The sequence below is a fragment of the Festucalex cinctus genome, chromosome 10 (assembly GCF_051991245.1).
Source record: "Festucalex cinctus isolate MCC-2025b chromosome 10, RoL_Fcin_1.0, whole genome shotgun sequence".
NCBI lineage: Eukaryota > Metazoa > Chordata > Actinopteri > Syngnathiformes > Syngnathidae > Festucalex > Festucalex cinctus.
Genome location: NC_135420.1, coordinates 27,210,756 through 27,223,688, shown reverse-complemented (window position 1 = coordinate 27,223,688; position 12,933 = coordinate 27,210,756). Strand labels below are relative to the sequence as shown.

At 37.1% G+C, this 12,933-nt stretch overlaps 1 protein-coding gene across 1 annotated transcript; it reads right to left on the bottom strand.

The window, feature by feature from the left end:
• Positions 1-2,539: 2,539 nt before the first annotated feature.
• rad54l (RAD54 like) lies at positions 2,540-11,231 on the bottom strand. The gene is made up of 17 exons (XM_077535334.1): positions 10,817-11,231; positions 10,637-10,717; positions 10,127-10,243; positions 9,984-10,044; positions 9,535-9,670; positions 9,390-9,459; positions 8,673-8,961; positions 7,257-7,381; positions 7,036-7,186; positions 6,606-6,732; positions 6,449-6,523; positions 5,787-5,917; positions 5,579-5,689; positions 5,307-5,509; positions 4,273-4,452; positions 4,039-4,202; positions 2,540-2,828 (listed from the first exon to the last, which is right to left on the bottom strand). The coding sequence occupies exons 1-17, from the start codon at positions 10,817-10,819 to the stop codon at positions 2,624-2,626; spliced, it is 2,229 nt and encodes a 742-aa protein (XP_077391460.1). The 5' UTR covers positions 10,820-11,231; the 3' UTR covers positions 2,540-2,623.
• Positions 11,232-12,933: the final 1,702 nt, after the last annotated feature.

Sequence of the window (12,933 nt, the reverse complement as noted above, 5' to 3'; positions counted from 1 at the left end):
TGTATAGCAAGGCGTTTTTTTTGTATTTGTTTTTTTTTAAACGACCATGTATAGCAAGGCTCTTTTCTTTAAATGAATGTAAGGCAGTTTATTTTTATTTTATTTTTTATTTTTTTTAAACCGACCATGTATAGCAAGGCTTTTTTTATTTTATTAATTTTTTTTAAACGACCATGTATAGCAAGGAGTTTTTTTTTTTTTAAACGACCATGTATAGCAAGGCGTTTTTTTTTTGTTTTTTTTTAAACGACCATGTATAGCAAGGCGTTTTTTTTGTATTTGTTTTTTTTTAAACGACCATGTATAGTAAGGCTTTTTTTTTTTTTTTTAAAGACCATGTATAGCAAAGCGTTTTTTTGTTGTTGTTTTTTTAAACGACCAGGCGTTTTTTGTTTTTTTTAAACGACCATGTATAGCAAAGCTTTTTTTTTTTTTTTTTTAAACGACCATGTATAGCAAGGCGTTTTTTTTGTATTTGTTTTTTTTTTTAAACGACCATGTATAGAAGGCGTTTTTTTTTTTTTTAAACGACCATGTATAGTAAGGCGTTTTTTTATTTTATTAATTTTTTTTAAACGACCATGTATAGCAAGGCGTTTTTTTTTTTTTTTAAACGACCATGTATAGCAAGGCGTTTTTTTTTTGTTTTTTTTTAAACGACCATGTATAGCAAGGCGTTTTTTTTGTATTTGTTTTTTTTTAAACGACCATGTATAGTAAGGCTTTTTTTTTTTTTTTTTTTAAAGACCATGTATAGCAAAGCATTTTTTTGTTGTTTTTTTTTAAACGACCAGGTGTTTTTTGTTTTTTTTAAACGACCATGTATAGCAAAGCTTTTTTTTTTTTTTTTAAACGACCATGTATAGCAAAGCTTTTTTTTTTTTTTTTTTTTTAAACGACCATGTATAGTAAGGCATTTTTTTTTTTTTTTTTTTTTTAAACGACCATGTATAGCAAGGCGGTTTTTTTTTGTTTTTTTTTAAACGACCATGTATAGCAAGGCGTTTTTTTTTTGTTTTTATTTTTTTTAAACGACCATGTATGGCAAGGCGTTTTGTTTTTTTTTTTTTTAAAGGACCATGTATAGCAAAGCTTTTTTTTTTTTTTTTTTTTTTAAACGACCATGTATAGCAAGGCGTTTTTTTTTTGTTTTTGTTTTTTTTAAACGACCATGTATAGCAAGGCGTTTTTTTTTTGTTTTTGTTTTTTTTAAACGACCATGTATGGCAAGGCGTTTTTTTTGTATTTGTTTTTTTTTTAAACGACCATGTATAGAAGGCGTTTTTTTTTTTTTTAAACGACCATGTATAGCAAGGCGTTTTTTTTTGTTTTTTTTTAAACGACCATGTATAGCAAAGCTTTTTTTTTTTTTTTTTTTTTTTTAAACGACCATGTATAGCAAAGCTTTTTTTTTTTTTTTTTTTTTAAACGACCATGTATAGTAAGGCATTTTTTTTTTTTTTTTTTTTAAACGACCATGTATAGTAAGGCGTTTTTTTTTTTTTTTTTTAAACAACCATGAAAAGTAAGGCTTTTTTTTTTCTTTTTTTTAAACGACCATGTATAGTAAGGCGTTTTTTTTTTTTTTTTAAACAACCATGAAAAGTAAGGCTTTTTTTTTTTTATTTTTTTTTAAACGACCATGTATAGCAAAGCTTTTTTTTTTTTTTTTTTTTTAAACAACCATGTTTTGCAAAGCGTTTTTTTGGGTTTTTTTTTTTAAACGACCAGGCGTTTTGTTTTGTTTTGAAACGACCATGTATAGCAAAGCTTTTTTTTGTTTTTTGTTTTTTAAACGACCATGTAAAGTAAGGCGTTTTTTTGTTTTTTTTTAAACGACCATGTATAGTGAGGCGTTTTTTTTTGTTTTTGTTTTTTAAACGACCATGTGTAGCAAGGCGGGTTTTTTTGGGTTTTTTTTAAACGACCATGTATGGCAAGGCGTTTTTTGTTTGTTTTGTTTTTTTAAACGACCATGTGTAGCAAGGCGTTTTTTTTTTGTTTGTTTTTTAAACGACCATGTATAGTAAAGCGTTTTTTTTCCATTTTTTTTTTCAAACGACCATGTATAGTAAGGCAAATTTTTTTTTTTTAAACGACCAGGCGGTTTTTTTTTTTTTTTTTAACAATGTTTAAGCAAGTTAAAACGGACTCAGGATTCTTGCCGTAGTTAAACAAAACAAGTCACTTGAATGAAGCACAATTAATTGTGATTATTTATTGAAGATGCAGATGTACAATTTTAAAATGATGTAATATGTATAATCCAAATGCCGCATATATATATATAATTAATCTAAACAATATTCATGCGTTTTTTTCCCCACATGAACGTCTATTAAAACTGCCTTCAGGTGGCCGAGGTGGGCACAGCAGGAGGGAGAGCGATGTAACAAAAACGCTTATTTTTAATTTTAGGCAGCATAACTTTAGTTGAACTCAAGCAAAAACTGTAAATGTTCTTTTCTTTTCAAGTACTATTTTGTGAAATGACAACTGTTAAACATTTGAAAAACAGAAGCATTGCTGTCTAAATGTATGTGGGAACACAAACACACAAACTTTATTTTTATGATTAAAAAACAAAACACAAAACATGAAATGTGCAATAAATAGACGCGAGTCAAACGACGCCCCTCTGGTCGTCGTGGGAGCGCTGGTGGAAGACGAAGGAGACGGCGGCGGCGTCCCAGCAGGCCTTCAGCACTTGGTCCCTCAGGCCCTTCTTGTCCCAGCTGTGGTGCCACTGCGACAGGTCGCTGGTGCAGTCCGACTCGGGCGCCGGCGGCCGCGACTGGACGCCGTTGACGCAGCGCCGACAGCGGAACCTGCGGGACGGCGGTTCACAAGTCACGCTACTTGTGCAGCTAATAGCTAACGATAGCGATGCTAACTTCCATTAGCCCGTGCAGTCGCATTTGTTAGCATTTAGCTAAATGACTGTTTTGGTCCAATTTCTTTTTTTTTTTTTTTTTACATTTTTTAATTATTATTTATTTATTTTTTTTCCAATGGACTAGTTTATTTATTATGATTATTATTATTATTATTACAAAAGGCACTGCTTTATTGATTATGCTTGATTATTTTTTTACACAATGTACTGGTTTATTTATTATGATTAGAATTGTGAAAAAAAATTACTGATGCAACAATGAATCAATTATCAAATAATTTACAACTATTCTGTTAATGAACCGCTTAGAGAAATTGAAATTGTTAAATTCTTCAGAATTTCTCCACAAAAGCAGTCTGATTATCTTTGCGTTGAATCAAAACAAAGAATTTGTAAACATCTGCTTTTACTTTGGAAAATGATGATCAACAATTTTGCATATTTTCTTGAACAGTTTTGAGTCTCTGGAACGGATTAGTTGGATTTAATTGATTTCCAATGGGAAATATCGTTTTGGTTTTCGTACCCGTTGCTTCCAGTCAGGGTTATTAAGAGTTTGGGAATTTTCATTTCAGTTAGTTTTTATTTCATTTTGAGTTTTGTTTTTTTAAATGTAGTTAGTTTTAATTAGTTTTTCAGGGTGGCTCTGGTACTTTTTTATTATTATTTTTTTATTTTTAATGCTTAGTTTTAGTTAGTTTCAGTACTATTTTTTTTAAAATGTGTATTACTTGTGCACAATATTTAATAGAGATCGTGATAAAATGAAAAAGTAACATATGTTGAAGGTGTTTTTCTATTAATTGCTGCTCGATGACATCACTTCTGTGTGACACACTTTCAAACGTCCTTTTTCCGGTTCATATAAAAATAAATCGACTTAAAATCACATTTAAACTCATCCCCAAAGGTTCATGTATTAAATTTTTCGCTACAATTTTAGTTCGTTTTGTAAACATAAAATGTAGTTGTTTTTTTTTTTAAAAAAAAGCATTTTTGTTATCGAAATACTTTTTTGAATTATTATTATTATTTTTTTTTTAGTTTTGGAAGGTATTAATCACGAAAGGCTGTACATGAATTAAAAAGGTCTCGCCACCAGACGGCGCGACGAATTTTCATTTGATCTGAAGAGTCGTTACTTGTCGTGCGTGTCGCTGGCCGCGTCGCCGTTGAGCGCGAAGAGCTCTCGGAGCTCCCCGAGCGAGAAGTGGCGCTCCACGTCCTGCTCCTCGTCCACCACGCAGCTGCTCAGCGCCTTCTTGTGCGCTTGCCTCTGCAGGATCTTCTCCTCGATGGTGCCCGTCTGGCGGGTCGCATTATTCATTTTATTTGGATGTTTTTGTTTTTTTTTTTAAATATGTGCGGCAACTCACCGACAGCAGCCGGTAGACGTAGCAGGTCTTCTTCTGGCCGTCGCGCCACACCCGCGCCATGGCCTGCTCGTCGTTGGCCGGGTTCCAGTCGGGGTCGAACATCACCAGGCGGTTGGCGCCGATCAGGTTCAGGCCGCAGCCGCCCGCCTTGCTGCTCAGCATGAAGATGAACTCGCCGCTCTGAAACACGATGATGAGCTTTTACAGCTACAAGTTGCTGTTTGATGGGGTTTTTTTGTTTTTGTTTTTGGCTCGGATTTGAGTGCAAAAACTCTTTGCAATCAATCGCTGCCAGTGAGGCTGCTTATAGTTTTGGATTTTTTTTATTTATTATAGTTAGTTATTAATTTGTTTTACGAGTTTATTTTTTTTTTAGCATTTTTTTCATTTTTGTTGTTGTTTATTTTAGTAATTTTTTTTATGTTTTTGAGGTTTTTTTTGGTTTTTTTTAGTTAAAAAAAAAAAGTAATTTAGTTTTAATTATTTTTCAGGGAAGCTCTGTTAGTGTTATTAGTTTTGCTTAAAAAAATGCTTAGTTTTAGTATCGGGTTTTGTTTTAAAAAAAAAAAAGTTGTGCATTACTTGTGTGCAATATTTAATAAATACCATGGTAAAATGAAAAAAGTATTCAGTATTAGTTTTAGTTTAGTTTAGTTTATTAATGTGTATAACTTAGCAAAATAAAATAAATAAATAAATAAAAATCCCCCAAAAAAACACCATGGGAGCAACGTCATCATGAAATAAATATATTTATAAATCACATTTAAGATCCACCCCACAGGCTCAAGTATTAATTAATTATCAAAGACGAAATCAAAGGACATTCTCACCATATTTATAGTTTCAGTTAGTTTTCGTTTTTTTTTTTTCCATTTATATTTTATTACCGAAAATATGTATTTAATTTTAGGTTTTTTTTGTTGTTGTTGTGAATTTTAGTGAAGTAAAACAACTTTGCTTGCAGCCCACTGAAAATGACGTCCATGTCCGTCAACGGCAGCGAACGAGTGTGAAAAAGGTGGCTTACTTACGTCAGCACTGTTGAACCTCTCCACGATCTTGGCCCTCTTCTTGATGGACATGGTGCCGTCCAGGCGCACGTAGGAGTAGCGGCGGGCGTGGCACAGCTTCTCAAAGATGTCCAGCGTTTGCGTGTAGTTGGAGACCAGCACCACCTTGTCGCTGGTGCTGCTCCTGGTCACGGCCAGGATCAAGTCCAGGACCAACATTTTGCCTAAGACGCAGCGCACGTCGTCGTCCGTCACCACGCTCGCTGACCTTCCACCTTACTCGTCTTCTTTACCTGACAGTTGCGGCTCCACGTTTTTCAGCGAGTAGCCGGCGGGGAAAAGATCCAAAGCGCCTCGGAAGCCGTCCTCGCCCTGCACGCACTTGTCGTGGATGAGAGCCGGGTCTGAGACACCACAGAGCGCCACCGTTTGGAGTTTGAATTTGTTTTTTTTTTGTGTTTTTTTGTCGGGAGAGAGAGAGAGCGTGAAAGAAAATCTCACGGTTGCAGAGTTTCTTGAGCGAGGTGATGGACGAGAGCGAGGAGACGCCGATCTTGCCCGCCTGCAGCGCCTCGGCCGGCTTGGCCTGCCGCAGGAAGCGCTTGTACAGCTCCGTCTGCAGCGACGTCAGCCTGGCGGGAGGCGAGAAAACACATTTCACGTCAAGCGCAAATGAGGATGTGAAATCGCCTCGTGGGTTTCTGGCCTGTTTTACTGCCGCTTCCCCTCTCGGAAGCACACCATGTTGAAAAATTAGGGGTCAGGCAATTACATTTTTTTTATTGCAATTAATCGCATGACTTCAATAGTTAACTCACGGCGACGGTTATTTTGAAAAAACTTTTTTTTTAAAATTGAAAAATTTCATTTGAAATGTTGACGTGGACATGATTGTCCCCAGTTCGGGCTTTCCAAGTATGGAACGGTTATTAATCGTGCGTTTAAAAAAATAATAAAAAAAATAAATAAATAAAAAATGAGTGGCCTTAAAGGAACTCGAAATGAACTCAAAATGAATCCATTAATTTTGACACCCCTTTTTTTAAAAAAATAAATAAAAAATGCAAATTTGTAAAAAAATCTGACAAGACAAGACTTGTCAAATGGTCGAGTCTTTGCCACGTTTTTCAAAATGAGCGCAACGTGGAGCAAATTGCACTTACTTGCAGCAAACCACCTGCTCGATCTTCACGGGCAAATACTTGGACAGGATGTCGGACGTTCGCCTGATTAAACACCTGAGGACGCACAAGCGGTCACGTTCACCCCGAGACGAAGGTGGGAAAGACTGAAAAAAAAGAAAAAAGAAAAAGCGACGACCTGTTGACGATGCCGATGAGCTCCTTGAGTTTGTCTTCTCCTTCCTGTCGTTCTCTGTCGCTGGCGTCGGCGTCGCGACCCTTCAGGATGGGCAGCTCGAATCGCTTCTTGAACTCCTGAGCGGTACCTGGCGTGATGACATCATCGTTTTTCCATTCACAACTTGGGGTCTTTTACTATCAAAATGTGGCACAGTGTGCTGCTTTTTTACACTTGTATGGATGTTAAGATGTTCAACAGCAGCTTGCAAACTACATGTAAAATGACAAATGAAAATACAAATCTCTACTAACAACTCACTCAGGTCATTTGAATCAGGCGTGTGAGGGGAGGGAAACGTGTAAAACATGCATGTTGCGGACTCCACAACAAACTGGAATTTCCTCGGAAATCTGTGTGGCACACGTTTGAAGCGTGCGAGCGCTTTTACCCAGGATGCCGGCGTTGACGAAGTGCACCAGGCTGAAGTACTCCAGCAGGTCGTTCTGGATGGGCGTGCCCGATATCAGCACCCTCCTGTGGGCACGCATGGCGTTGAGGGCCTGGTACGTCTGGTTGTCGGAGTTCTTCAGCCGATGGCCCTGCGCGCAAGCGAGCGCGGCTAAAACGCGCGCCGCAAACGTCGTCGCTCAGGCGGCCGACGGTAAATACCTCGTCGCAGATGATGAGCCCGACTTGGCCCTTGTGCAGAACGTCGGCGTGCAGCCGGAAGGTCTCGTAGGAGATGATGAGGATCGGCGTCGGCACGCGGAGGCCGCGCTGCGAGATGAAGTTCACTAAAGACCGACGGAAACATTTGGAAAGTCGCGTCGAGCCAAACATTGCACGTTCACTTCTATAGAAGAGAAATTCTATTACAGTTTCAATTATTACATTCAACAATTACAAAATCAGCCAAATAGTTCAAACATATTTATATTAGTACAAATTTTTTAAATGAATACAAAAATCAACATAATTGTTAAAATATACATTTATATTAATAATTTTTTTTAAATTAATTTTTAATGTAATACAAAATCAGCATGTTAAAAATATATATTTATATTAATACTATTTTTTAATGTAATACAAAATCAGCATAATTGTTAAAAATATACATTTATTTTAATACTCATTTTTAATTATTTTTTAATTTAATACAAAATCAACATAATTGTTAAAAATATATATTTATATTAATACTAATTTTAAATTAATTTTTTAATTTAATACAAAATCAGCATAATTGTTAAAAAAAAATATTAATACTAATATTGAATTGTTTAAAGTTACACAGTTGCAAACTTTTCATTTTATAATAACAAACGTAATAAATTTAGTTTCATCCAAAAGGAACTTGCATAATTAGTGTTTCAAATAATTTTGTCTTAACAATTTCTTGTTTTGTAACGAAAAAAATAAATAAATGATCATCCAAATTTGATTTCAATTATTACCAATATAATTGTGATTAATATTTTCTTCATATTGTTTAACCAAACGTTGCACATTCAGTTCTATGTAGGACTGTGCAATTAACCGAAATTCAATTACAATTTCAATTATTACACTCCACAATTACAAATTCAGCATACTATATATAAAAAATAAAAAAAAAGATTAATACTAATTTTGGGTTGTTTAAATTTATACAGTTGCACGTTTTATTTTAAAACAAGGAATTTAATAAAATATTGTTTCATTCAATTTGCATAATTATCGTGTTTCAAAGAATTTCATTTGTCTTAATATTTTTTACGTTTTGTTTTGTACCAAAAAATAAATGATCGTCCTAATTGTGATTTTTAATTATTACCAATATAATCGTGATTAATGTTTTCTTCATAATTGAGCAGCCCTAGTTGTATGTATTAAAAATACTCAGTAAAAATGTAAAATTTGAATTAGTTTATGAACTTTGATGCGACTGAAATGACGGCTATTTTTGTTTCGTTTTGTATAAAAAAAAAATAAAAAAAAAAGTAAATTTTTTTTTTTTTTTTTTAAAAGCCTTTCAGCATTTAAACAGGACATTTGAACAGGGGTGTGCCGACTTTGAGTTGGTAGGTCTACAAGCGAATTTACCGAGTTGCCGGTCGATGTGGTCCTTGGAGCCCCCGTCGATGGCCAGGGGGGCGAGGCGCGCCCCCAGCCACTTGGCCACCTCGTTGTGCCAGTTGCGCACCAGGCTGGAGGGCGACACCACGATGGCCTTGTCGATCTCGGGCTTGGCGTCGGCGCTCTGGCGCAGCAGCGTCCACACCAGCGCGATGCACTGCAGCGTCTTGCCCAGCCCCATCTCGTCGGCCATGATGCAGCCGAAGGAGCCGGCGATGCGGCGCCCCGTCACGCAGTCCCACAGGAACTTCACGCCCTGAAAACAATTCAGGACCAGATTTGGAACTGTTTGAACTCATTTGCTCCCAAAAACGTATAAATACGTTCTATTATATTACCAGTGTCCCAAAGACGTATTTATACTTTTTTTTTTTTTTATGCTAGAGCATACAGAAGGCTTTGATGCAGCCTCTGAACTGAAGAGAATGCTTGAAGCAATGGTAGTATTACAAAAACAGCCAGCAGGTGGCAGCAGAGTATAAGAGCCCAACCAGGGCCATGATGCAACGAGCTGTTTTCCCCACAGTTTTAAACAGATTTGTGAATAATGATGACACTGAGCTATACTCTAATTTTATGAATGGGTGAAATGAAATTTGATTTATCCTGACATATGTCTTGCTTCATAAAACCCGATTTAGGATCAGCTCAAATAATCCTTTCATGACATGAAACGGATTTGACCTCTCTCTGGTGAGGCCTGAGCACCTTCCCCAAGACCGGATCCACGACCACGTGCACGGGAATCTTGTCCCTGCACCAAACAACAACAAATTGACATCAAAACGAACCAATAAAATCATGGCAATTGTTATCGGTCAATTGCTACTTGTCTGTCGTGAGCTGCTCGTGGGCGCTCAGCGTCGCGGGCTCAAACAGAACCAGGGCGTCCTCGGCAAACGGGTCGTGAAGCGCCCGCCGCACTCCGGCTCGCCTCAGGCCCAGCGTTCGGATGCCCAGCGGCCCTGCGGAGGGGAAGGAGGCCGAGCTTCAGGTCGCGTTCCAAAGAAAACGCTTCTGAGAAAGGACCGCTGCGGTAGCTTCATGCTAACTGCTAAAGCTAATGATGCGCAGTCAGGTTGATAAGTATTACATTATCAAAAAAAATAAGACTTGTGCCCATGTCCCAAATATTTATGAAACTGATTGTAGGAAAATTAGAGAAGCTAAAGCTAACTAGCCACGTTAAAAGACAAATACGGCTTCTGTCATATTAAAACTTAACTTTCTATACCACTTGTCGTTGTACTGCAAAAGTTTTGTTGGTCAAAACCTCACCCGTGTAATTGGGGATGGGGACTTTAAATGGCTTGGAAAGGATCCGACGAATAAATTCCTCCTGCGGGCAGAAGATTCCCATCAGGTTCAACTCAAAAGTCTCCGCCTCAAGTTAATGGCACAACATCTTCACGCGCACTCACGTGTTTGTTGCCGTCAGGGCACGCGGGACGAGCGTTGAGTTGCGTCAGCGGCCTCCTGAACAAAAACACGGGACTCGGACGCGTCTCCGCTTGGCCGCTTTTACTTCGTTTTTTCCCCTGCGGACAGTCAATCAATCACAAATGTCACCCAGTGCATGCACATATTTATCCGACATTAAAAGCAACACACATTTAACATGTCAGTAGCAAAGTACCCTTGTAAAGAACATGAGAAGATATGAAGGAACTATGGTGAAGGCAGTTGAGGAGCTTCATTTGCATAAATGTACTGCTTTGCTGCGGGATGAACGTTTGCGACACTAGCGAATGTTGTTTTGACGTCAGGATTCGTTCAAATTCGCAGCGTTTCCTAAACGCACTCTATTTTACTAGTAACACGTACAACTTGATACAGTACCACACATGTTGACACAGGTTGCTTCAAATTCCTCAGAGTGTGTAATAAACAATGTTTTGCTTTTTGAACTAAACTTTTCGTAGCTAACTGACCGCCGCACACGTCCACTCTTCGTCTTCCTCATCCTCAGCTTGCTTCCGTTTGGCCACTTGACTGGGAGCCAAACTTCTTCTCTGGGTGGCCATAAGACAAACACACAAACTCAAACATGTCAACTGGAGACTTTTAACGGCAATTCATCACGTCACAAGCATGTTTGTTTTAGACGTTACCATGTTTTGTTCGCTTTTGTCTTGTCGTCGCCGTCGCTTTTCGGCAGCAAATTAGCCGACTAGCATCTTTGGCAGCGTATCGACGAGACTCCAAATGAGACGTTTGACATCCAAAATCAACGTTTGACTTGACTTTTAAAAAAGAACATCTGACTTTTATCGACATTAACATGCGAGGACAGAAACCGACGACAGGGCTGACTGGTGAATGCGGCGCTGCACTCAAACTGCGCGCTAAACAACTACGGCGAGAGCGAAGGGGGGAAATACATTTCTCATAACAATGTACTGTGTTACAAGACTGCCATTAAAGCCTACCAACATAGTGCTAAGATTTTAATACAGACAAAGAAGTTGGAAGGTCAAATGTCTCTTCGCCAGCCTCAGTTTTAATCACGATGTGGTTAATGGTTCATCCCGGAAATCCCCCTTGCCAAAATCAAAATGGTACGTCCTTGGTCTGAAGCGCTCAATGAAACCGGAAGTAGGAATAAACAAAGCGTTATTATAGTCCTTCCACTTTATTGGTAAAAGTGTTTTCAGTCATATGTATCTTTGAAAATTAGTTTTCTAAAGAAACCTAGAGAGTCTTTTTTTTAAGATTATCCACTAGATGTCGACATTGTCTACTCTAGAATTTAATGTACACAAATTTTCAGTAATTTTTTCTATCAATATGAATTACCCAACTAATATTCTAAATGAAGGGCTCAGCATCCTTTTTGAAAGTGAGAATTATTCCTTGGGCACTGATTAATGATTAATACACACTGAAATGTAAAAAAAGAAAGAAAATACTCAATTGACTTTTAATACTGTTTTGTTCAAATTCAAAATGGGTAATATTCATTCATGTGAACAAGATCATGTTAATGATTTGTCATAATAATTAGGCAACAGATAATTATCAACAGCCAACGCTATCTTTATAAATCTCTGCCAGTGTTCCTAGAAAATCACAATGTCCCATCATCGCGGTCTACTCTTGTGGTCTGTGGGGACTACCAGGTGCTCGCGGGCGCCACATTGGTGAGCCATGATCGAGAATAAAACCAATAATCACACCAAAAATAACAATAAGTACATTTTACCATTCCACAAACATATTTCTGATAAAATAGAAATAGCAGCCATAACGATAAACAAAGAAATAAAAACACCATCACTACAACACTTTTAAAATACTTTACTGTGTACAAAACGTGTACAAAAGTTACAAAAATAGTGATTAGAATGCATCATATATTATGAAAGAATGCATTGTCCAGTCCCCAAAACAATTTCCTTTGCAATAAAATCATATGACTCAGACGAATTAGTCGACAAAAACAACAATTACTCGATTTATGGGTTGCTTTTATTGTTCACTTAATGTGTTACTGTGTTGACATTTCACTTACAGTCCAATAAAGTACAACACGTCTGCACACGATCGGGATTCATCAAGGTGACTTCTTCACACTCGGTGAAGCTCAAGAGAAAAAAAGAAACAAAAAAAGTTTGTGACGCATTTCAGAACTGTCACCGTACTTTATTGTGGGGAAAAAAAGTGGGGTGGAAAAAAAGCTAAATACTGTATAAACATCCTGGCGTCACGGTGAATGCAAAATGGCGAATAAATAAAATAATTTAAAGAATAAATATGTTTTATTTAAAGTAAAAGTCGAGGTGATGCATAGCATCCCACAGCAGCTTTCTCCACTCTGTTCATTTTTAAGACGTGATGAAAGTATTCAGGCCAGCTAAGTAAGCGCAGAAACGATTTTACCCAACTCGACATACTGACACAAAAGTAAATAATGGGGCCTTCAAAGAATAATATTTTTGCTCCATTACGACAGATTGAAGAGACGAAAACACAAGTCAAACATATATCAGACGTTAAAAAAGGAGAAATGCTGCAAAACGAGAATGACTTCAAACAATGTGGAAAACGATCAAACAATCTTCCTGAGGATTTTTATTGATTATTTATATTATTTTTTGCTCCTTGCGTATCTTAAAGATACAGTACATGAAAAATTGAGAGCAAAAATGAGGTGCTTCTATTTTTTTGTTAAGATAATATGCATGGAAAAAAAAACAATCTGTATAGCTGGAAAGTTTTAGCTGTTTTT

What these genes read in the sequence shown, in the direction of transcription:
- rad54l (XM_077535334.1), bottom strand. An exon ending in GAGCAGCTCACGACAGACAA is followed by an intron (nt 9,460 to 9,534) that starts GTAGCAATTGAC and finishes TGTTTGGTGCAG; the next exon opens with GGACAAGATTCCCGTGCACG. An exon ending in TCAGGCCTCACCAGAGAGAG is followed by an intron (nt 8,962 to 9,389) that starts GTCAAATCCGTT and finishes AATTGTTTTCAG; the next exon opens with GGCGTGAAGTTCCTGTGGGA.